General features: G+C 48.0%; 3 protein-coding genes across 3 annotated transcripts; 2 read left to right on the top strand and 1 right to left on the bottom strand.

The window, feature by feature from the left end:
• Window positions 1–45: 45 nt before the first annotated feature.
• FTJAE_5427 (adenylosuccinate synthetase) lies at window positions 46–2,320 on the bottom strand (the record flags this gene model as incomplete). The annotated part of the gene is made up of 17 exons (XM_037351933.1): window positions 46–99; window positions 151–177; window positions 227–367; window positions 418–456; window positions 512–602; window positions 648–682; window positions 732–768; window positions 819–964; window positions 1,015–1,050; window positions 1,103–1,339; window positions 1,391–1,422; window positions 1,472–1,498; window positions 1,551–1,729; window positions 1,963–1,991; window positions 2,042–2,098; window positions 2,165–2,175; window positions 2,287–2,320. The coding sequence occupies 17 exons, from the start codon at window positions 2,318–2,320 to the stop codon at window positions 46–48; spliced, it is 1,212 nt and encodes a 403-aa protein (XP_037207463.1).
• A 616-nt stretch (window positions 2,321–2,936) lies between these two features.
• Window positions 2,937–4,280, top strand: FTJAE_5426 (RTA1-like protein; the record flags this gene model as incomplete). Its single annotated transcript, XM_037351932.1, has 3 exons — window positions 2,937–3,332; window positions 3,389–3,524; window positions 3,571–4,280. 3 exons carry the CDS (start codon window positions 2,937–2,939, stop codon window positions 4,278–4,280), a joined length of 1,242 nt encoding a protein of 413 aa, XP_037207462.1.
• Window positions 4,281–5,134: 854 nt separating this feature from the next.
• On the top strand, window positions 5,135–5,554 carry FTJAE_5425 (uncharacterized protein; the record flags this gene model as incomplete). The annotated part of the gene is made up of 1 exon (XM_037351931.1): window positions 5,135–5,554. The coding sequence occupies one exon, from the start codon at window positions 5,135–5,137 to the stop codon at window positions 5,552–5,554; it is 420 nt and encodes a 139-aa protein (XP_037207461.1).
• Between the last annotated feature and the right edge of the window lie 9,482 nt (window positions 5,555–15,036).

Genomic DNA, 15,036 nt, shown 5'->3' with positions numbered 1-15,036 from the left:
GCTGCCAATAGTGGCCCTTTTCATTCTAACATCTCACATAGATCTCTAAGCGCGCTTGATCATTGCCTCACGATCGGGGCCGGTACCGATGTACTTGATCTAGAAGATTTACGTTAGTAAATTACTCTTACCGACATGGGGGCACCATACCTTGACTCCGACAAATTCCTCAATGAACTACACAATTGTTAGTGCAAGTCAATCTTCGAATCAGCGGTCACTGTACCTCAACGTATGCACGCGCTTCTTTAGGTAGCTCCTCGAAAGACTTGGCATTTGTCGTAGGTATTTGCCATCCCGGGAAATCCTTGTACACAACCTCGCATTGGTCCAAGATATCCAGATCAGCTGGGTATGACTCGATTTCCTGCACCAAATTAGTGTCTCGCCATGAGGAGGGAAGCGTAGAACGCTTACCTTGCCATCGATCTTGTAGGCTGTTGCGACTCGGATCGTCTCAAAGGTGTCGAGAACATCAAGCTAAAAGGCGTCGGTTAGTATCGTGACGAACAGCTGATAAACCGCAAGTGCTTGCCTTGGTCAAGTTCAGAGCAGTGTAGTTGTTGATGTCATTTGAGTACTTCAGAACCACCAAATCGAGCCTGTGTGATGTTAGCGAGTCTCTGAATGAACGCAGTCCTACTTACCATCCGCATCGGCGTCTGCGGCCAGTGGATGTTCCCTGAGCAGGTTAGACTAAGTGATTCAAAAAAGTGTCAATACAGTCTCACCCATTCCCTTCCAATCTCTTGGAGCTTGGTTCCGACCCTGCATTGAATCAGCCTCGTATTCGCATTACTAGACGAACGAGTACTCACTCTCCCAGGTCTTCAGTCTTGAAAGCTCCCGAGCCCACTCTTGTTGTGTAAGCCTTGACGACACCAATGATATCGGTGATCTTGGTGGGATCCAAGGTAAGACCGCCGATAATACCGGCGAGCGAAGTGTTGGACGATGTCACGTACTGATTCGTCAGCTACGTTCGGCATGGCAGTTTGGGTTACGAAAACTCACAGGATATGAACCATAGTCAAGATCGAGCATGAGGGCCTGGATAAACAGAATCAGCACTGCATCGCCGGATTGAGTCCCAAGTTCTTACATTCGCTCCCTCAATCAGAATGGGAGTGTTGCTCTTCTGCGCTGTCTTCATAAACGATACTCCATCAACAGAATATTTACGCAGCTTCTCTCGGTACTCCTCAAACTGGGCAAGCTCCTCTTCGACGTCGTACTTGAAGAGATCTCCGTAGCGCTTTCGGTAGCCGTCGGCCAATCGTCGAAGTTTCTGCTCGAATAGCTTCGGGTTGAAGACATCAGCCAGTCTAATGCCACTTCGCTATTGGACTTTAGCAAGCGTTCCACAATGTAGTTTTAGGTGTTGTCATACCGCAGCTTTGCAGCTATAAGAGGGTCCAATACCTGAAAAGGTCAATATGAAGTCACCTATGAGTCATTTTCTCAAACAAACCGCGTCCAGTTGTTCCAATCTTGCCCTCTAGGTATTGTTAGCCATGTTCAGTCGCATGTACCGCAACACCGTAACCAACCTCCGAGCTCCTGTTCCTCAAGTCCATCAGCTGCGATGTGGAGCTGTAGGTCGATGTGCACTCGGTCAGACACGCGAATTCTATCGTGAACAGCCTCAAGTCCCTTCTCCGATAGAGCTTCTAACTCCTTGAAGAACTGCGGCACGTTGAAGACGACTCCGGAACCGATGAAGTTCATGCTATTATATGTCAATCGACTCGATCGCGCTGCGTTTCAGGAAATGGGTTGGTGGTACCATTTGGGGTTGATGAGTCCGGAAGGAAGCAAGTGGAAGCTAGTTGTCGATCAGTCGTCGAAGACCTCATAGCTCGAGCTCTGTTCGTTACCTGTACGAAACTCCATTGGCACTGACGGAGTTAATGATCCATTGACACAAGACGGTTTATCGCCCAAGAGATATGCCCAACTCACACAATAGAGTGTCCTGCATTATGACCTCCCTAATCCTCATCAATAAATGTTCGCCTCGATCGATTGTGCTATGACTCACAGCAGCGCGAGCGCAGAGTTTGGCCTCCGGGGCAAGGATGTCGGTCAGCTTTCCTTTCTATACCATCAAGAATGTCAGTTTATGGTCTCCCAATTGCCTCCTGCCTGTCGGGGAAAGACGTACGCCCTCATCTCCTGTTGAACACGAAGTATTAGCGCATTATGGAACATCAATGCCATTGCCTGCGGACATTTGAACCAGCAGAGTCCGCATGACAACTCAAAGCTGTAGCATCGCGTACATACCCCATTGGGAGCCAAGAATGATCGTGATGCCCATGTTACAGATCGGAACGACAGTTCTCGGTGGTTGCGTTGTTATCGCTGTTGGAGAAAATCATGGAGATGGCATGCCCGAAGAAGAACCACCCCACCACCCCGCCGGATAATGGATATGCCGATGTTCCGACGTCGGAGCATCTTATACGTTTTATGTCAGTGTTTCTTGTGATTCTCCCCAGGCCTGCTATTGAGAAGTTCTTCAGACATTCACTTTGCTTCGAAGTAGTCAATACTTTATTATAATACTCCTTTACATTCTTCTCAATCATGCATCCTCTTTTAGCTATTTCTGCCTCTCAAATTAGGTCTAGCCTTCAACTGATACCACTCTACAAAACAGCCCCTGTGAGCTAGCCAAATTCGGTCTAGTTGGCATCTTGTTAAGGCTGAGCAATGGATCCTCGTTTCCAATCAAATTACACGATTGGCCAGCTCGCATTTGACTGCGCACTCTTTGGCGAGCATGCCATCCAACTCGCATTTCAGCATGTCGGACTCAACGAGGCATTGCAAACGACCTCAATTATAGAAACAGAAAATATCACTTATAAGGCCCCCAAATCCCATCTCATCATGGAGCTGTATCATCACCACTCTCAGTATCAACATCAAATATGCATTCTAATCTCGGAGCTCTAATTCTCTATCTTCTTTCGGGGTCTGCTTTGGCATCCGCTATCCCTGCACAGACACAATCCCACGATGTTACTCTTGTAGCTCGTGCAGCGACAGAGACAGCTGCACCAGAGGGTTGGTTTACCACTACGAAAAACATCGCTACTATTGGCGGTACAACAGATAAATACGTTACCATTCCCGCTAAAACAATCTCAATCGTCGTTCCAACATGTGTGCAAACTCTCGAGCCCGATGAGAACGGATATCTCCCTCCTGGAACATGCAATGCCCATTGGAACTACTACCCTAGCTTTGCGGCTGCTGTGGTGTTCGCTTTACTTTTCGCAGCATTGACTGGCGTGCATATCTGGCAAGCCGCTCGGTACAAAAAGGTCCGTATGTTTTACTTTTGTTACGTGCTGTGTTAGGATAAAGCTGACTGGTGCAGACATGGTGTTGGGTTATTATCATGGCGGGGATCTGGGAGACAATGGCGTTCACCTTCCGAGCGATAAGCACGAAACATCAACAGAGCACAGGTGTACTCTTGACGTTTAATATATTTATTCTTCTCGCACCAATTTGTACGTCAAACCTATTCCCTTAACATCGCATTACTAACAATTCCAGGGGTTAATGCGTATGCATACATGACTCTCGGCCGAATGGTCTACTACTTCATACCCTCACAGTCCCTACTCCGCGTGCCGGCTGCTACTCTCGCTGCAATTTTCGTCGGTCTCGATATTCTGTCATTTATTGTCCAACTTATTGGCGGTAGTATGTCTGGACCTGGGTCACCACCTGACGAGCAAATGGAAGCCGTACATATCTACATGGGCGGCATCGGCCTCCAAGAGTTCTTCATCGTCATATTTGTCGTCCTTTGCTTCCTCTTCCAGAAGAAGATGCACACGATTGAGCGCCAACACCAAGGCATCAAAGCCTTTGTGACCTCTGACTGGGGCATGCTTCTCTGCACGCTATACTTCTCGCTCGCCATGATCTCTGTGCGCATTATCTACCGACTCATTGAGTTTTCTGGTGGAATGGGTCAAGATAATGCTCTAGTCACACACGAGGTGTACTTTTACATTCTCGAAGCAGCACCCATGTTCTTGGCGCTATTGGCATTTAATGTTGTTCATCCGGGAAGGGTCATGACGGGTCCTAAGTCAGACATGCCTGGGCTGTTTTCTTTCATCAAGAACAAATTCCGGGGACGCAAGGGAAAGGAGTTGTTGGACGATCGCAGCGACAGTGATGTTGAGCTGAATACCCGGTATGAGCCGACTCGAGAGGCTGGGCACTATGATACTGAGCCCCCGCGTTATGGATAGGTTGGCTTTGTGTTGGTTGTAAGATATCAGAAGGAGTTCTAGGAGATCGGCTGAGTGATTTAGTCGGGAGGTTGGGGCAACCCGGGAGTTCAGGAAGATATGCAACATTTTGGTCCTATGTTAGTCTTTTTATGCAGTATAGAGCCTAGAGATACCTTATCCCATTGCTTTTTAAGAAGAATTGCCCGAGAGCTTATGGCCAAATAGCGACGTATAGTATATTATTTCATGATGATACCTTCTAAGGGTTGTTGGCGTAGTAGATTAAAAAAGAGTTTGAGTATTGGGACAGCTTCAGGGTAATACTCATAACACATAAATTCGGTCATCCTTATATTTCTCTTCACTCCGACATCGCCTCTTTAAAGCTTAAATGATTGTAATTCTCTGTACTTATATCGAAAATTGCAAAAGAAAATAATTAATTGACTGGTTCGTCGCTTTTTGTGCTGCGGGCTGTCATGGCCGGAATCATACTCTGGATCCCAGAGTCCCGATACCAAAATCCGAGAATGTGGGCTTGTGGAGCTTCAAGCTTCCATGAACCACGGTGTTGATGCGACGCCAAACAATTCCCTTGTACCTCTTCGGATGATACGCCACCAATTCATCCTGTGTCACAATTCATATGTCGCCATCCTCTTTGTGCTCGGCTCAATGCGGCTTGTGATTTCCATTCGTTTCTCATGGAAGGTACGCGTTGTGATGTCATTCTTCTTGACGTCACCATATCGTGGGGGAGCTTGACCTAAGTTCATCTCAAGCTCCCAAGCTCAACTTGCAATAAACAAACCATCAACACAACCAAACCAAACTCCCCTCACAATAAAATAACAAATTCACCGATCGTCAAAATGCGCTTCCTAACCACTCTCCGCCCAACAACCCGTCTCGCCCCGCGCATCCCCATCCGTCCCTTCCACGCCGCCCGCATTCTGCATCAAGACCAAACCAAAGACAGCAACGGAAGTTTCATCGACGGTCTCGCAGACGGAGATGCAAAGGGACGTACAGGCGGCGGTGAACCCCTCGACGCAAGCTCAAAGAATGCACCTCCTCAGCCTAAAGTGTCGAACCAAAGTATCCCAGGGAACCAGACCGATGAGTTGACGGAGGAGCAGAAGAAGGAGGTCGAGGAGCACAACCGAGACTTTGATAAGAAGCATGATCGCGGGAATGTTGCGCCGGGGGATAAGGTTGATAAGAAGTTTTGGGGGGATGGAAGACATGGAGAGAAGGATAATAAGGATGCGACGCCAAAGGAGGATAAGTGAGGGCGATATGAAGGCCCTCTGGATGCCAAAGGATGCAAGGGGTATGAAGGCTCGTGAATGATAAGTATACGTTATCAATGGGGCAATGGAAACTGTTTTACGCCTCTGAATGTTGTTGTGGCGTTGTGTTTGCCCATTCTATGCCAAAAGCCCCTCATGAATTATCTGTTTTGCTATATTCTTGGAACCACCAGTATAAATTCGAGGCCCAAGGCCCTGCTTAATTCTGTCATTAGCAGTAGCGTGCCCGTTTAGTGTTCGTGACCAAGGCCGTCAACTCGAGGAATTGTCTCTACTGCCTCAGTATGGAGGCAGGATGATATGGTTTGCCACATTAAGACCGAAGATGGCTGGCATTGTGCCGAGCACAGGAAGGATTCGAACGCGAAAGCTGGGCATGGCAGCGTTTTACTCTACCCAAAGTGACTGATTCGGAAGCTCGAAATAACTGAATGTCTACTGGATACTCGCTCAAGAACTGGGATCCTGCCCAAGCTTCTGCCCTTCTCCTCAGTAGCGTCTTTGCCGATATCAATCTTGGGAAGTGGATCTACGACTGGACCATCTCCCACTAGCCATTCGCGGCCGACAGACCACAATTTCAGCCAATCGCATAACACGGCGTGGTGTCATTCCTCATAGCGAGGATCACGGTCCTGACACGCAGCAGGAATCTGCTTCCTTCTCAGAGCAGTTGAAGAGCTGGCTACAAGAGGGCCACAAAGATATGCCGTGGCACAACATTGACTCAGTTGCTGTATCTGACACTCAACACAACTCCAAAGTCAATGTCACGCCGTCTAATACCCCTGCTACGCAAGGCAGTAACAAGTAGTTCAGTACTAGGAATGCGCATAGGTAGAAGTGTTGGTGGACTTCCCATCGCAGAGGCTGTATAGGCTAATATAAATAGGATCAAGCCTGGACCCAATCCCTATGGCGATAACATACGCGAAGAAGGGAGTGCATCGCAGGGCTAGACCTTCTGTGCTATTCTAAGAAAACGAATCAATCCATATGGGACTTGAAGTAAGGTGCAAGAAGTATAGAGCCTTATGTATCAAGGGGGGTTTTGGTGATGATGATGGCATATGTATAAACAGTTCCCGAGTACCCCAATAACTCTCTATAAGACCATGAAATGATTTGCTTCATCTTTTCACGTTTCTATAGGAGCGGCTTTAGAAATACTAATGACCTCTGTCACATTATATCAACATGTGCTGAAGCCCAGACGCAGTCCACCACAAATGTGGGATACGTCGAGGAGGTGATGTCCCCTTGAGGGGAACAAGAACTAAATACGGTATGCCAGCCAGGATATCCCGCAAACCATTTCCCACGGTCATTCCACTTCACTTGTGTCCAAGATGTCTAGTTAACACAAAAATGGATTATGATGGCGTCTAATAGGATTGCAACATCTGCAATTGACTGGTTCCAGTCTCAGATAAGTATGGAGAATTCCATATTCATTCCAACATGCTTCGAGAATCTTTTTCGAAGCTTTCCCGGAAATCCTTTGCTGGTTTGAGTGTTCCCTTGCTTAACCAAGATGGGTTTTTGGGCCAAGGTAGCACTATTATACAGATAATAAGCACCCAGGCGGCGAGAGAAAGCAGACTAACATTGAGGAAGTGGGCAAGGACCCAGATCCCGAGCCCGCAGATGACGGGTTTGATCGACAGGCGACAGATGGAAGCAAGGGTGTAGTGGGTCATGGTGTACATACATTAATAGATCGAGAAGAGGCTTCAACAAGATGAGTGATTCCTTTACTTTCGTGATGTTACGCAGTCTCTAGCTGCATTTATAGCCGTATATGGAAGCCTACTTTTGCCGTGGCTGCATTTATCCCCCTTTCATGAATGGCTTAATCCAACAGAAGCTCTGTATACCCAATGCCCCGGCACAGGCCTGACGCCAGGCCATTGGAGTGGATGGTTAGGTAGCCGAGCGGTCTAAGACAACCAACATCCGCTCGTCGTTTCGGGATAGAACTTTACATGACCGGGCCGGCAAGTTGATTAAGACATCAAGAGCCCATTGGTTCAATTTCTCGAATGCGACTCGTCAACATCCAAGTTCTGGCATTTCAGGAAGCAAGCACACAAATTCCAACCTTGTGGAGACTACTTCGCGCTCCTTGCACTTTCGATGTACAACTCACGCCCCGACAGTTATCGACCGCTTGTGGCATATGCCTTGTGTAACGGGCAATTGAAACATGCATATATCATGTGGGAGTCGGGGGACGTGCAGGGAGTCGTAATCCTGTTCCAAAGGGGCGGCTTGGTTTAGGAGCTAACGTATAAGACTTCTAGGCGAGACAGGGGGTGTCCAAATAATTGACATTGGGACAAGGGGCCAGTAAAATGGCGAATAGTGGTGAGAATGTTGCATAGGTCTGCATACGAATTTCAGTCTCTCCAACTGCCAAATGCTGGTGAGCCGCGCCTCATCGGCCAATCGGAGGGCGATGCTGCGCGTGGGGGGCTGATTTCTCGGGGTAACTTATGACCAGCAGTAGGTAGGCTGAATTAAATTGACTACCCCTCGTGTGCAAGGCCATGTTGTACCGGTCTGGGGAGAGCTAAGGCGAATAAGGCGGCTGCATATGTTCGACTGCGCCAAGAATGGATTCCCTGCAGGGCTCAATGACGATTCCGGACAATTAATTCCCTTCCTTGAACAGCAGAGCAAACAAGAAAAGGATTCTGAAAACGCATCCCATGTAGGCATGTAGGTCTCACATTAGCGCATCCCATTGCATGTATGTCTCAGTTATTGAGCAATAGCTGTCACTCGATGGTTCATGTACTGTACCTAGTTGATAGGCACTTGTTGGGTGACATGATATGGCTTTTGAGTAAACCCAGGGATTGGATGTACTTCTTTCTTTCATTGCCCAATTAGCCACCTGCTGCCCGAGGACATCGTACACCTGTAAACTCTGAAAGAATCGGTGAAGAGAGAACAGCGCTGTAAGTGAAAAACGTCTCCCTTGTTTCACAGTGTGACCCCCACTTTCTTAATTCCCGGGCCGACCAGCCTTGACGTCTCCCATCCAGACGGGCTCTGGTACCTTACCGCTTCGATGTGTCAGACGATAGGTGTAACACAAAGCTGTGGCTACTGGTTACGTTACAACATCATCTTTGAGCGGAGACCTGGTCCAAGGGGATGAGGTATCACACCCACAAGTACAAAAAACGCGCACTGAAATTGTCAAATATCGACACAATAAGAGAACAGACACTCTTCCACCAGAGCGATGAACTCCGAGAGTCTTTTCCGAAGCCTAGACGAAGCTTGGTTCTAAGCTGCATACTACTAAGATACCTCATAGGTAGTAGTAATGGAAGCTACATGATCTCATACGCCAGGAACGTCAATATGCGAGTGTCTTCTTCACAAGCTACTACGTAACTGGACCCGAAAACATGAACGCGGGGCAGTTGTGGCTTGTCTCACATGGGTGTTGTTACACACTATTACACTGACGCCTCTGGCCTCATCTCAGCCAATTGCCATATTCGAAAAGCACTCCAACAACAGAGCCTGCTTTGTGCATACCTCTGTGTGGAGAGTATGATGTATCACGCACCGAACCCCTCATTCAAGCTACCCAGGCTCCCAAAACTCACGCGAGACCCCTGCGCTTCATCCAATTGATGTTCCTTCATTGGCTGCTGATCAACCGTGAATAGGTCGCAGTCTGTCAGTTATTGAAATACGTCGCCTGTTTGATCTCTCAGCCAGTACATATTTTCTGCGCTTGGGGCATTCGACGCCGGTTGAGAATAGACCAGCAACAATATGTATTATGGTATTAAACCTTACGTCATATCTCAGAGCTTCGAAGCGCCTCAGATGAGAATGCGAGAAATAGGGTGTATCTTGATGTGTAGGACTCCCTCAAAATTGGGTATCAGCCAAAACCACATTGCGGCGTAGTGCGATGCTTACCCCTAAGAATCTTTTGGAGAGTCTCCATGGACATCAAAGGAAGGTTCTGCCTTGAGGATAGGGAATGCTGTACTGCTATTATAGAATCTTAAATTCACTCCCCTCATCGTCTATCTGATAGTTGAACCGCCTCGGTTGTGTGAATAAACACGGAGGATGACAGCGCGCATTTGACCAGTCATATTACCCTTCAGCCCGGTACTTGAGCGGCGCAAGGAGACAAGAGCGTGGGGGCTCGTACAGGATGTATTTTGATATAGGGCAAAAGAAGTTGTTGATGACAGTGTTCCTTGATCTGTGCTGAAATTCGAGGCCAGCAAAGTCTCTTATAAAACCACCTGGGTCTCTTCACATTTGGAAGCTGCTTCATAGACATCCCAGTCAGGTACACCATATCTCATCCATCCTTCTATCATCATGTCAGACCCTCACTATATTCAAGTCCCTCGTCAGGGGAATCCATTACCTAATATTATATATCAGAGCCCTATGAACTCAGAGCAGATAAACGCTTGGTTGCGAGAGGATCATAAGGATATGTCATGGAATGACATTGATTCAATTATTGCATCTAACACACAAAACAACTCTGAGGCCAACATCGCGCCATCTGATAACCCTGCTACCCAAGGCAGTGGGAAATAGCTCTATATTGGAACATGTTCTGGTAGAGGTACTGCTGTAATCTTTATTATTGAGAATTGTAAATGCTAATGCCATGTCGCCGGGATCAGATCGCATCATTCTCATCGACTAAACACACAACTCGTCTACAGCAGTCGACAGAAGACCAAGCCGTCACTCAATTCCCCTGGCGATAGAACGGAGACGGGAGTGCGTCGAACGGTTAGCCATTTTTATTATTCCCACGGAAGGAATATTGGCCCATCCTGGGCAGGAAGTAGTAAGGAACGAAGAAATCATCGTGTATCCAGGGGGGCTGTGCGGGATGGTCAGGGCAAAATATACACTTCGTTTATGAGTATCCTGGTAGCTCTCTGAATAAGGGCAATGTAATTATTATTTCCATCTTCGTACATGTTATTCGATGGTTGCATTTGGGAACGCCCACGAAATTCTGCTGCTGACACAAAAAAGAAGTATGACAAGTCTAAATGGAATGGTAGCACAGAGTATCTGTAGAAGAACTCCTCGAGTAACCTACTGCGAGACTTCTAGAACTTTTCTGGAATTGTTCTGGAGCTCTTCTCTTAAGCTTTCCAGCGGCTCGTAACACAGGTCCTTAGCTGACACAATAATTGACTTCAATGGCATTTGAGGCCAGGGGGATGCTGTCATTCTGTTAATTACAATCATCCGGATTTTCTTGCTCTCCTTGCTCATAGATCGCTTTATCTTTTGCTTCACCTTCAGCCGTCTTTCCGTTTGAGTCTCTCGGCAGCAGGCTTCCTCGCGAAGGAAGCCCTAAGATCTTGGCCAATTCTACATATTTACCGACCCCATGTCAGTTGATACCCCGGACGGGTCTGTGGATCCAAATGGAGCTGTGACATGGAATATTGGGGGCTTTTGTGAAGCGACTGGACCTTTTGTTCCTATCACCGATCTTTATCCTTATTCTCGTCAAGTCCTAACTGGGCTCTTCTTTGTGTAAACAATACTGGCAAAGTTAGGTGAGTTGAGATAACCAAGATTCAGTCAAAGCTCCAGCCCTTCTACAAAGAGCTAAGTGAACATGAGTCGCGGCTCATTTAAACAAGGACTGGGAGGCCAAGCAGGCTGACGTACCAGGTGCCCGGGAGAAGAGAAGGTCCTCCATACCCGGGCCCCTGACAATTGGGCAAAACCGACCATGAAAAGGGGAAGAGATGGCGCCAGCCCATCATTAGATCTAAGCACACCCCTGTAATCCCCGGCAGCTGTGCAGCCAAATGCCGTTGTGGATTGTCTGATCATCCGAACAACTACGGAGTAATATGGAATCTAGGGTTTCAAGGCCTCAGGCTTGAGCCCATGAACCTGCGTTTCCGCTCCAACATTGTGTACCTAGTAGGCCATGGTCCATCTCTAATGAATACCATTGTTGGACTAGCTGATGAAATGGGTACAGTAAGGGTAGTATTCTAGCTACGTTTCGGCAGATCAACGCCACATTGGCCCATTTTCGTATCTTTTAGACTCCCATCCACGGTCGGCTGAAGTTCTGAACTCAATATGCCGAAATAACGCTAGAAGGAACGCAAATCTTAACGAGGTATCGGCACGGCAGCTTCCGTCTCATCTGTAAAGCCCCATCATATGGGGCGAGCATCCCTACTATGCATTCCCTGTATAATACAGATAGGGCTATTTCGTCCGCTATCATTGCCGCTGATGAAGTGATGCAACATGATGTGTAGGCAACATGTTGCCCAGGAGGTCAGCTAGACGGCGACACTATCGGAACCTCACCCTTGCGAGTCACGGGTGGAGGACCTCTGCCATACCGTTACGTTCGCCCGTAGATCCTGCGGCTCCGATCAGGGAGTATCACTGCTGGCAGCTTGAATAATGCACAGGGCTAACCTCAGCACACCCAGATGGTCTAAAAAGAGCGTACTGCAAAGGCTTTCCAGGGTCGTGCCGCAAGACCAATGCAATACAGCCGTCCGGTCTGTACTCCGTACCGGACCGATATGTAAATACCATCTCTAACTCTCTGGAGGATGATGGAACGTTGAGATCAGAAAGGGCTGATTTAGATCGGGACTATTGGCGACCAACAATAAGAGAATGATGAAGGCTGAATGAAAGTCTAAGGTACCTTATAATAGATGACCCCACACATCAGTCGAGAACGACTGGGCAAGAATGACCAATCAAAATTGACCGGACCTATCCGTACCTCCAACCAGACCGTCGTAAGATGTTCAGACTGCCCAGACATGGAGCCAACTCCATGTAACCCATGTCATACCAGAAAGACGTCCCAAACAGATCTGCAGACCCAAGTCTACTACCGCACTATCAGGACCCAAGCTTCAGAGGTTACGAATGTCGATTTTGTATGAGTCGCTCCTTTAGACCATGAGAGACTGAGCTGACGCTTAGAGTGAATGCCCGAGCCATGAGGAGTAAGATTTATCTGTCCTCGGCAGGATTTCCAGCTATTGATAACGAAACAACCCCCCCACAACGAGGCCCCAGCTGAAGTGTTCAGAGTTGTCGGAGATTCTGAATATCGCCCAAAAGTAACCTTGCCACAGCTAAAATGCATATTGTCCTACCCGGAATGTAGATGTACCTTTTTGTTTAGATATGCAGCTCTACATTCTCGGCTCCCACCCAACTCCCAAGTTTTTGTCCGGAATACCACTTCAGTCCCGCATGCAATGACCCTTGCCTAGCTATGGCCGGCAGAGGAGGTGGAGTAGGTGTTCTGTGCACATGGTCGCGTCTCACCAGACCCTGATCCGTTGCCTTGAAGGATTATTATTCCATGTCTGGGCCTATGCTCTAGGTACCTGGTGAACCGATGGAAGTACAGGTAGCTAACTGTGGCCATTATTTCCCCGGGTTTTATTTAGTTCGCATGTAATGGTCCGCCCGACAAATCAGGCATAACACTTGTATCAGCCCCGAGTCACTGAAGAACCGAACGCGTATTATAGCAATCCGCTACGAATAAACCATGAGTAAGGAGGAATTGGTAGCGGGTTCTTGGCGCGCTGATCTTCCTCAGGAAAATCTGGCGTCAATTTCTGGGTTAACATAGCTAGGTAACGTCAGACATGCAGAGTTCAGGGGTAGACGTGCATATCCTGGGAAAAGACAGCCACCTTCCTGGCGGCACAACACACCCGCTATCCTTGTCATCTGTTAGCTTTAAACGCCCGGGTCCCCGGGCCAGCCCAACGTGCGGCTGCTGCCGCATTGTGTATGTACAATGCTTCCGGGTCGTTTCTAGATCAGCCGCACAGTTGTTTACTGTTAATTTACTGCTTGGCAATGGTGATGATTCTATCCGGACTCTATTCAATAAATGATAGTTTTTCAATTTTGATCATCAAGCATATGCCTTTGTAAATCGCGAGCAACACGAACCCACACTGGGGCATAGCCGTGACGGGAACACGTTATACTGCCCGTATGCCATCTTATGTGCTTTGCTTTTCATTCACATTCAAAGCTTATTGACATGGTGATCGAGTCGCAGTCTTATCTGTGGGCCACAATTTACGGTATATGGGGATGTCAATCCTTGTTCGTCAGTGACATCTCTAGGCTAGCGAGCCCCGCCACTGAGACAATACCTAGGTACTGACGAACATTGTTGTAATTGTAACCGCAACCGCAACTGCGTCTCCCGTCGTTGAGCAGGCTTTGACAGTGAACCCGGATACGACACGACAGGTCTCGTTGCGACGCCATGTCACTCACCCGCACCCCCCAACTGCCATCGCTGCTGCTTGTGGCCCCGTTTCTAAAGCTTTGGCGTCTGGGGAGCCGATGCAAGCCCTGCATGCACCCCTGAATAAATCCCGGTATTGCAATTAACTTCCATTTCCGCCGTTGATGACTTCGCTTCGATGCCGAGAATCTCAGACTCCAAGCTGCGCATCACTCGCACGAAACCACCACATCCAACAGATTCTCAAAGCTCCACAGGTCTGATCTCCAGGCTTTGGCTCAGACAAGATCCCTGGGCGCTAGGGTATTTTTTTCGGGTCTGCTCCGTATTCTATTTGATATCACAACTTCTATGCCATTCAGTTAGTATTAACATACCGAGCAACCATCAGTTACACTTCATAGCCCGGGAGATGAAAATATTGATCAAGCAAACGCCATAAACGGCTGCTAGGACACAGCGCTCAATTTTCACAGAACTGTTGTAATCTCTGGGGTCAGCGCAACCAGAGAGCAGCAAAGTCACTCTTATCAAGGATGTAGAGAACTCAGCCTGTTGAATGCAAGTAAGCCGCGCAACGCGTGTGTGAGGCGCGTGATGTGAGCCATCAGCTGTGGGGGCTATCAACTCAAAACAATGCTCTCATTGCATACAATACTAGCACTCGCACTATACAATTTGGTTCGGCGAACCTGCCATGCTGCCAACACAACCTGCAGCCACAAATGTAGACACCCACCTGAGCAAGAGGAATGTTTCAGGGCTGACTTCGTGGCCGAGTGTTTTAGTAATCTTGTGGCCGGACCTATTGGATGTCTCGAAATTGGTGGGGGCCAAGGACATCCATTTCACGGATTCGGTTCTTTTCCAACGGTAAATGCTCTCTGATGAGTAACCATGCATGTTGGCATTGATACCGATGCCACTGAAAAGTTCGCCGAAATCCATCTGACGGAGAAGCCTGCAGAGCTAGGGTCGTTTCTTTTGGCGGAAAGAAACAGGACGAGCCGACTTGGCGATTTAGAAGCCCTAGACCTAGGCTACTCTCGCGGTTCGGTTCGCCGAGAAAGATCTTCCTGCTGCTGCACGTTAAATTATCTGAGGTTGAAAACACCGACTTTACTTTAGCGATGTTGTTGATAGTGTTTCCAATCACAGGCAT

This window comes from Fusarium tjaetaba (assembly GCF_013396195.1).
Source record: "Fusarium tjaetaba strain NRRL 66243 chromosome Unknown NRRL66243_c0000104, whole genome shotgun sequence".
Taxonomy (NCBI): Eukaryota; Fungi; Ascomycota; class Sordariomycetes; order Hypocreales; family Nectriaceae; genus Fusarium; species Fusarium tjaetaba.
This window is presented reverse-complemented; position numbering and strand designations above follow the sequence as displayed.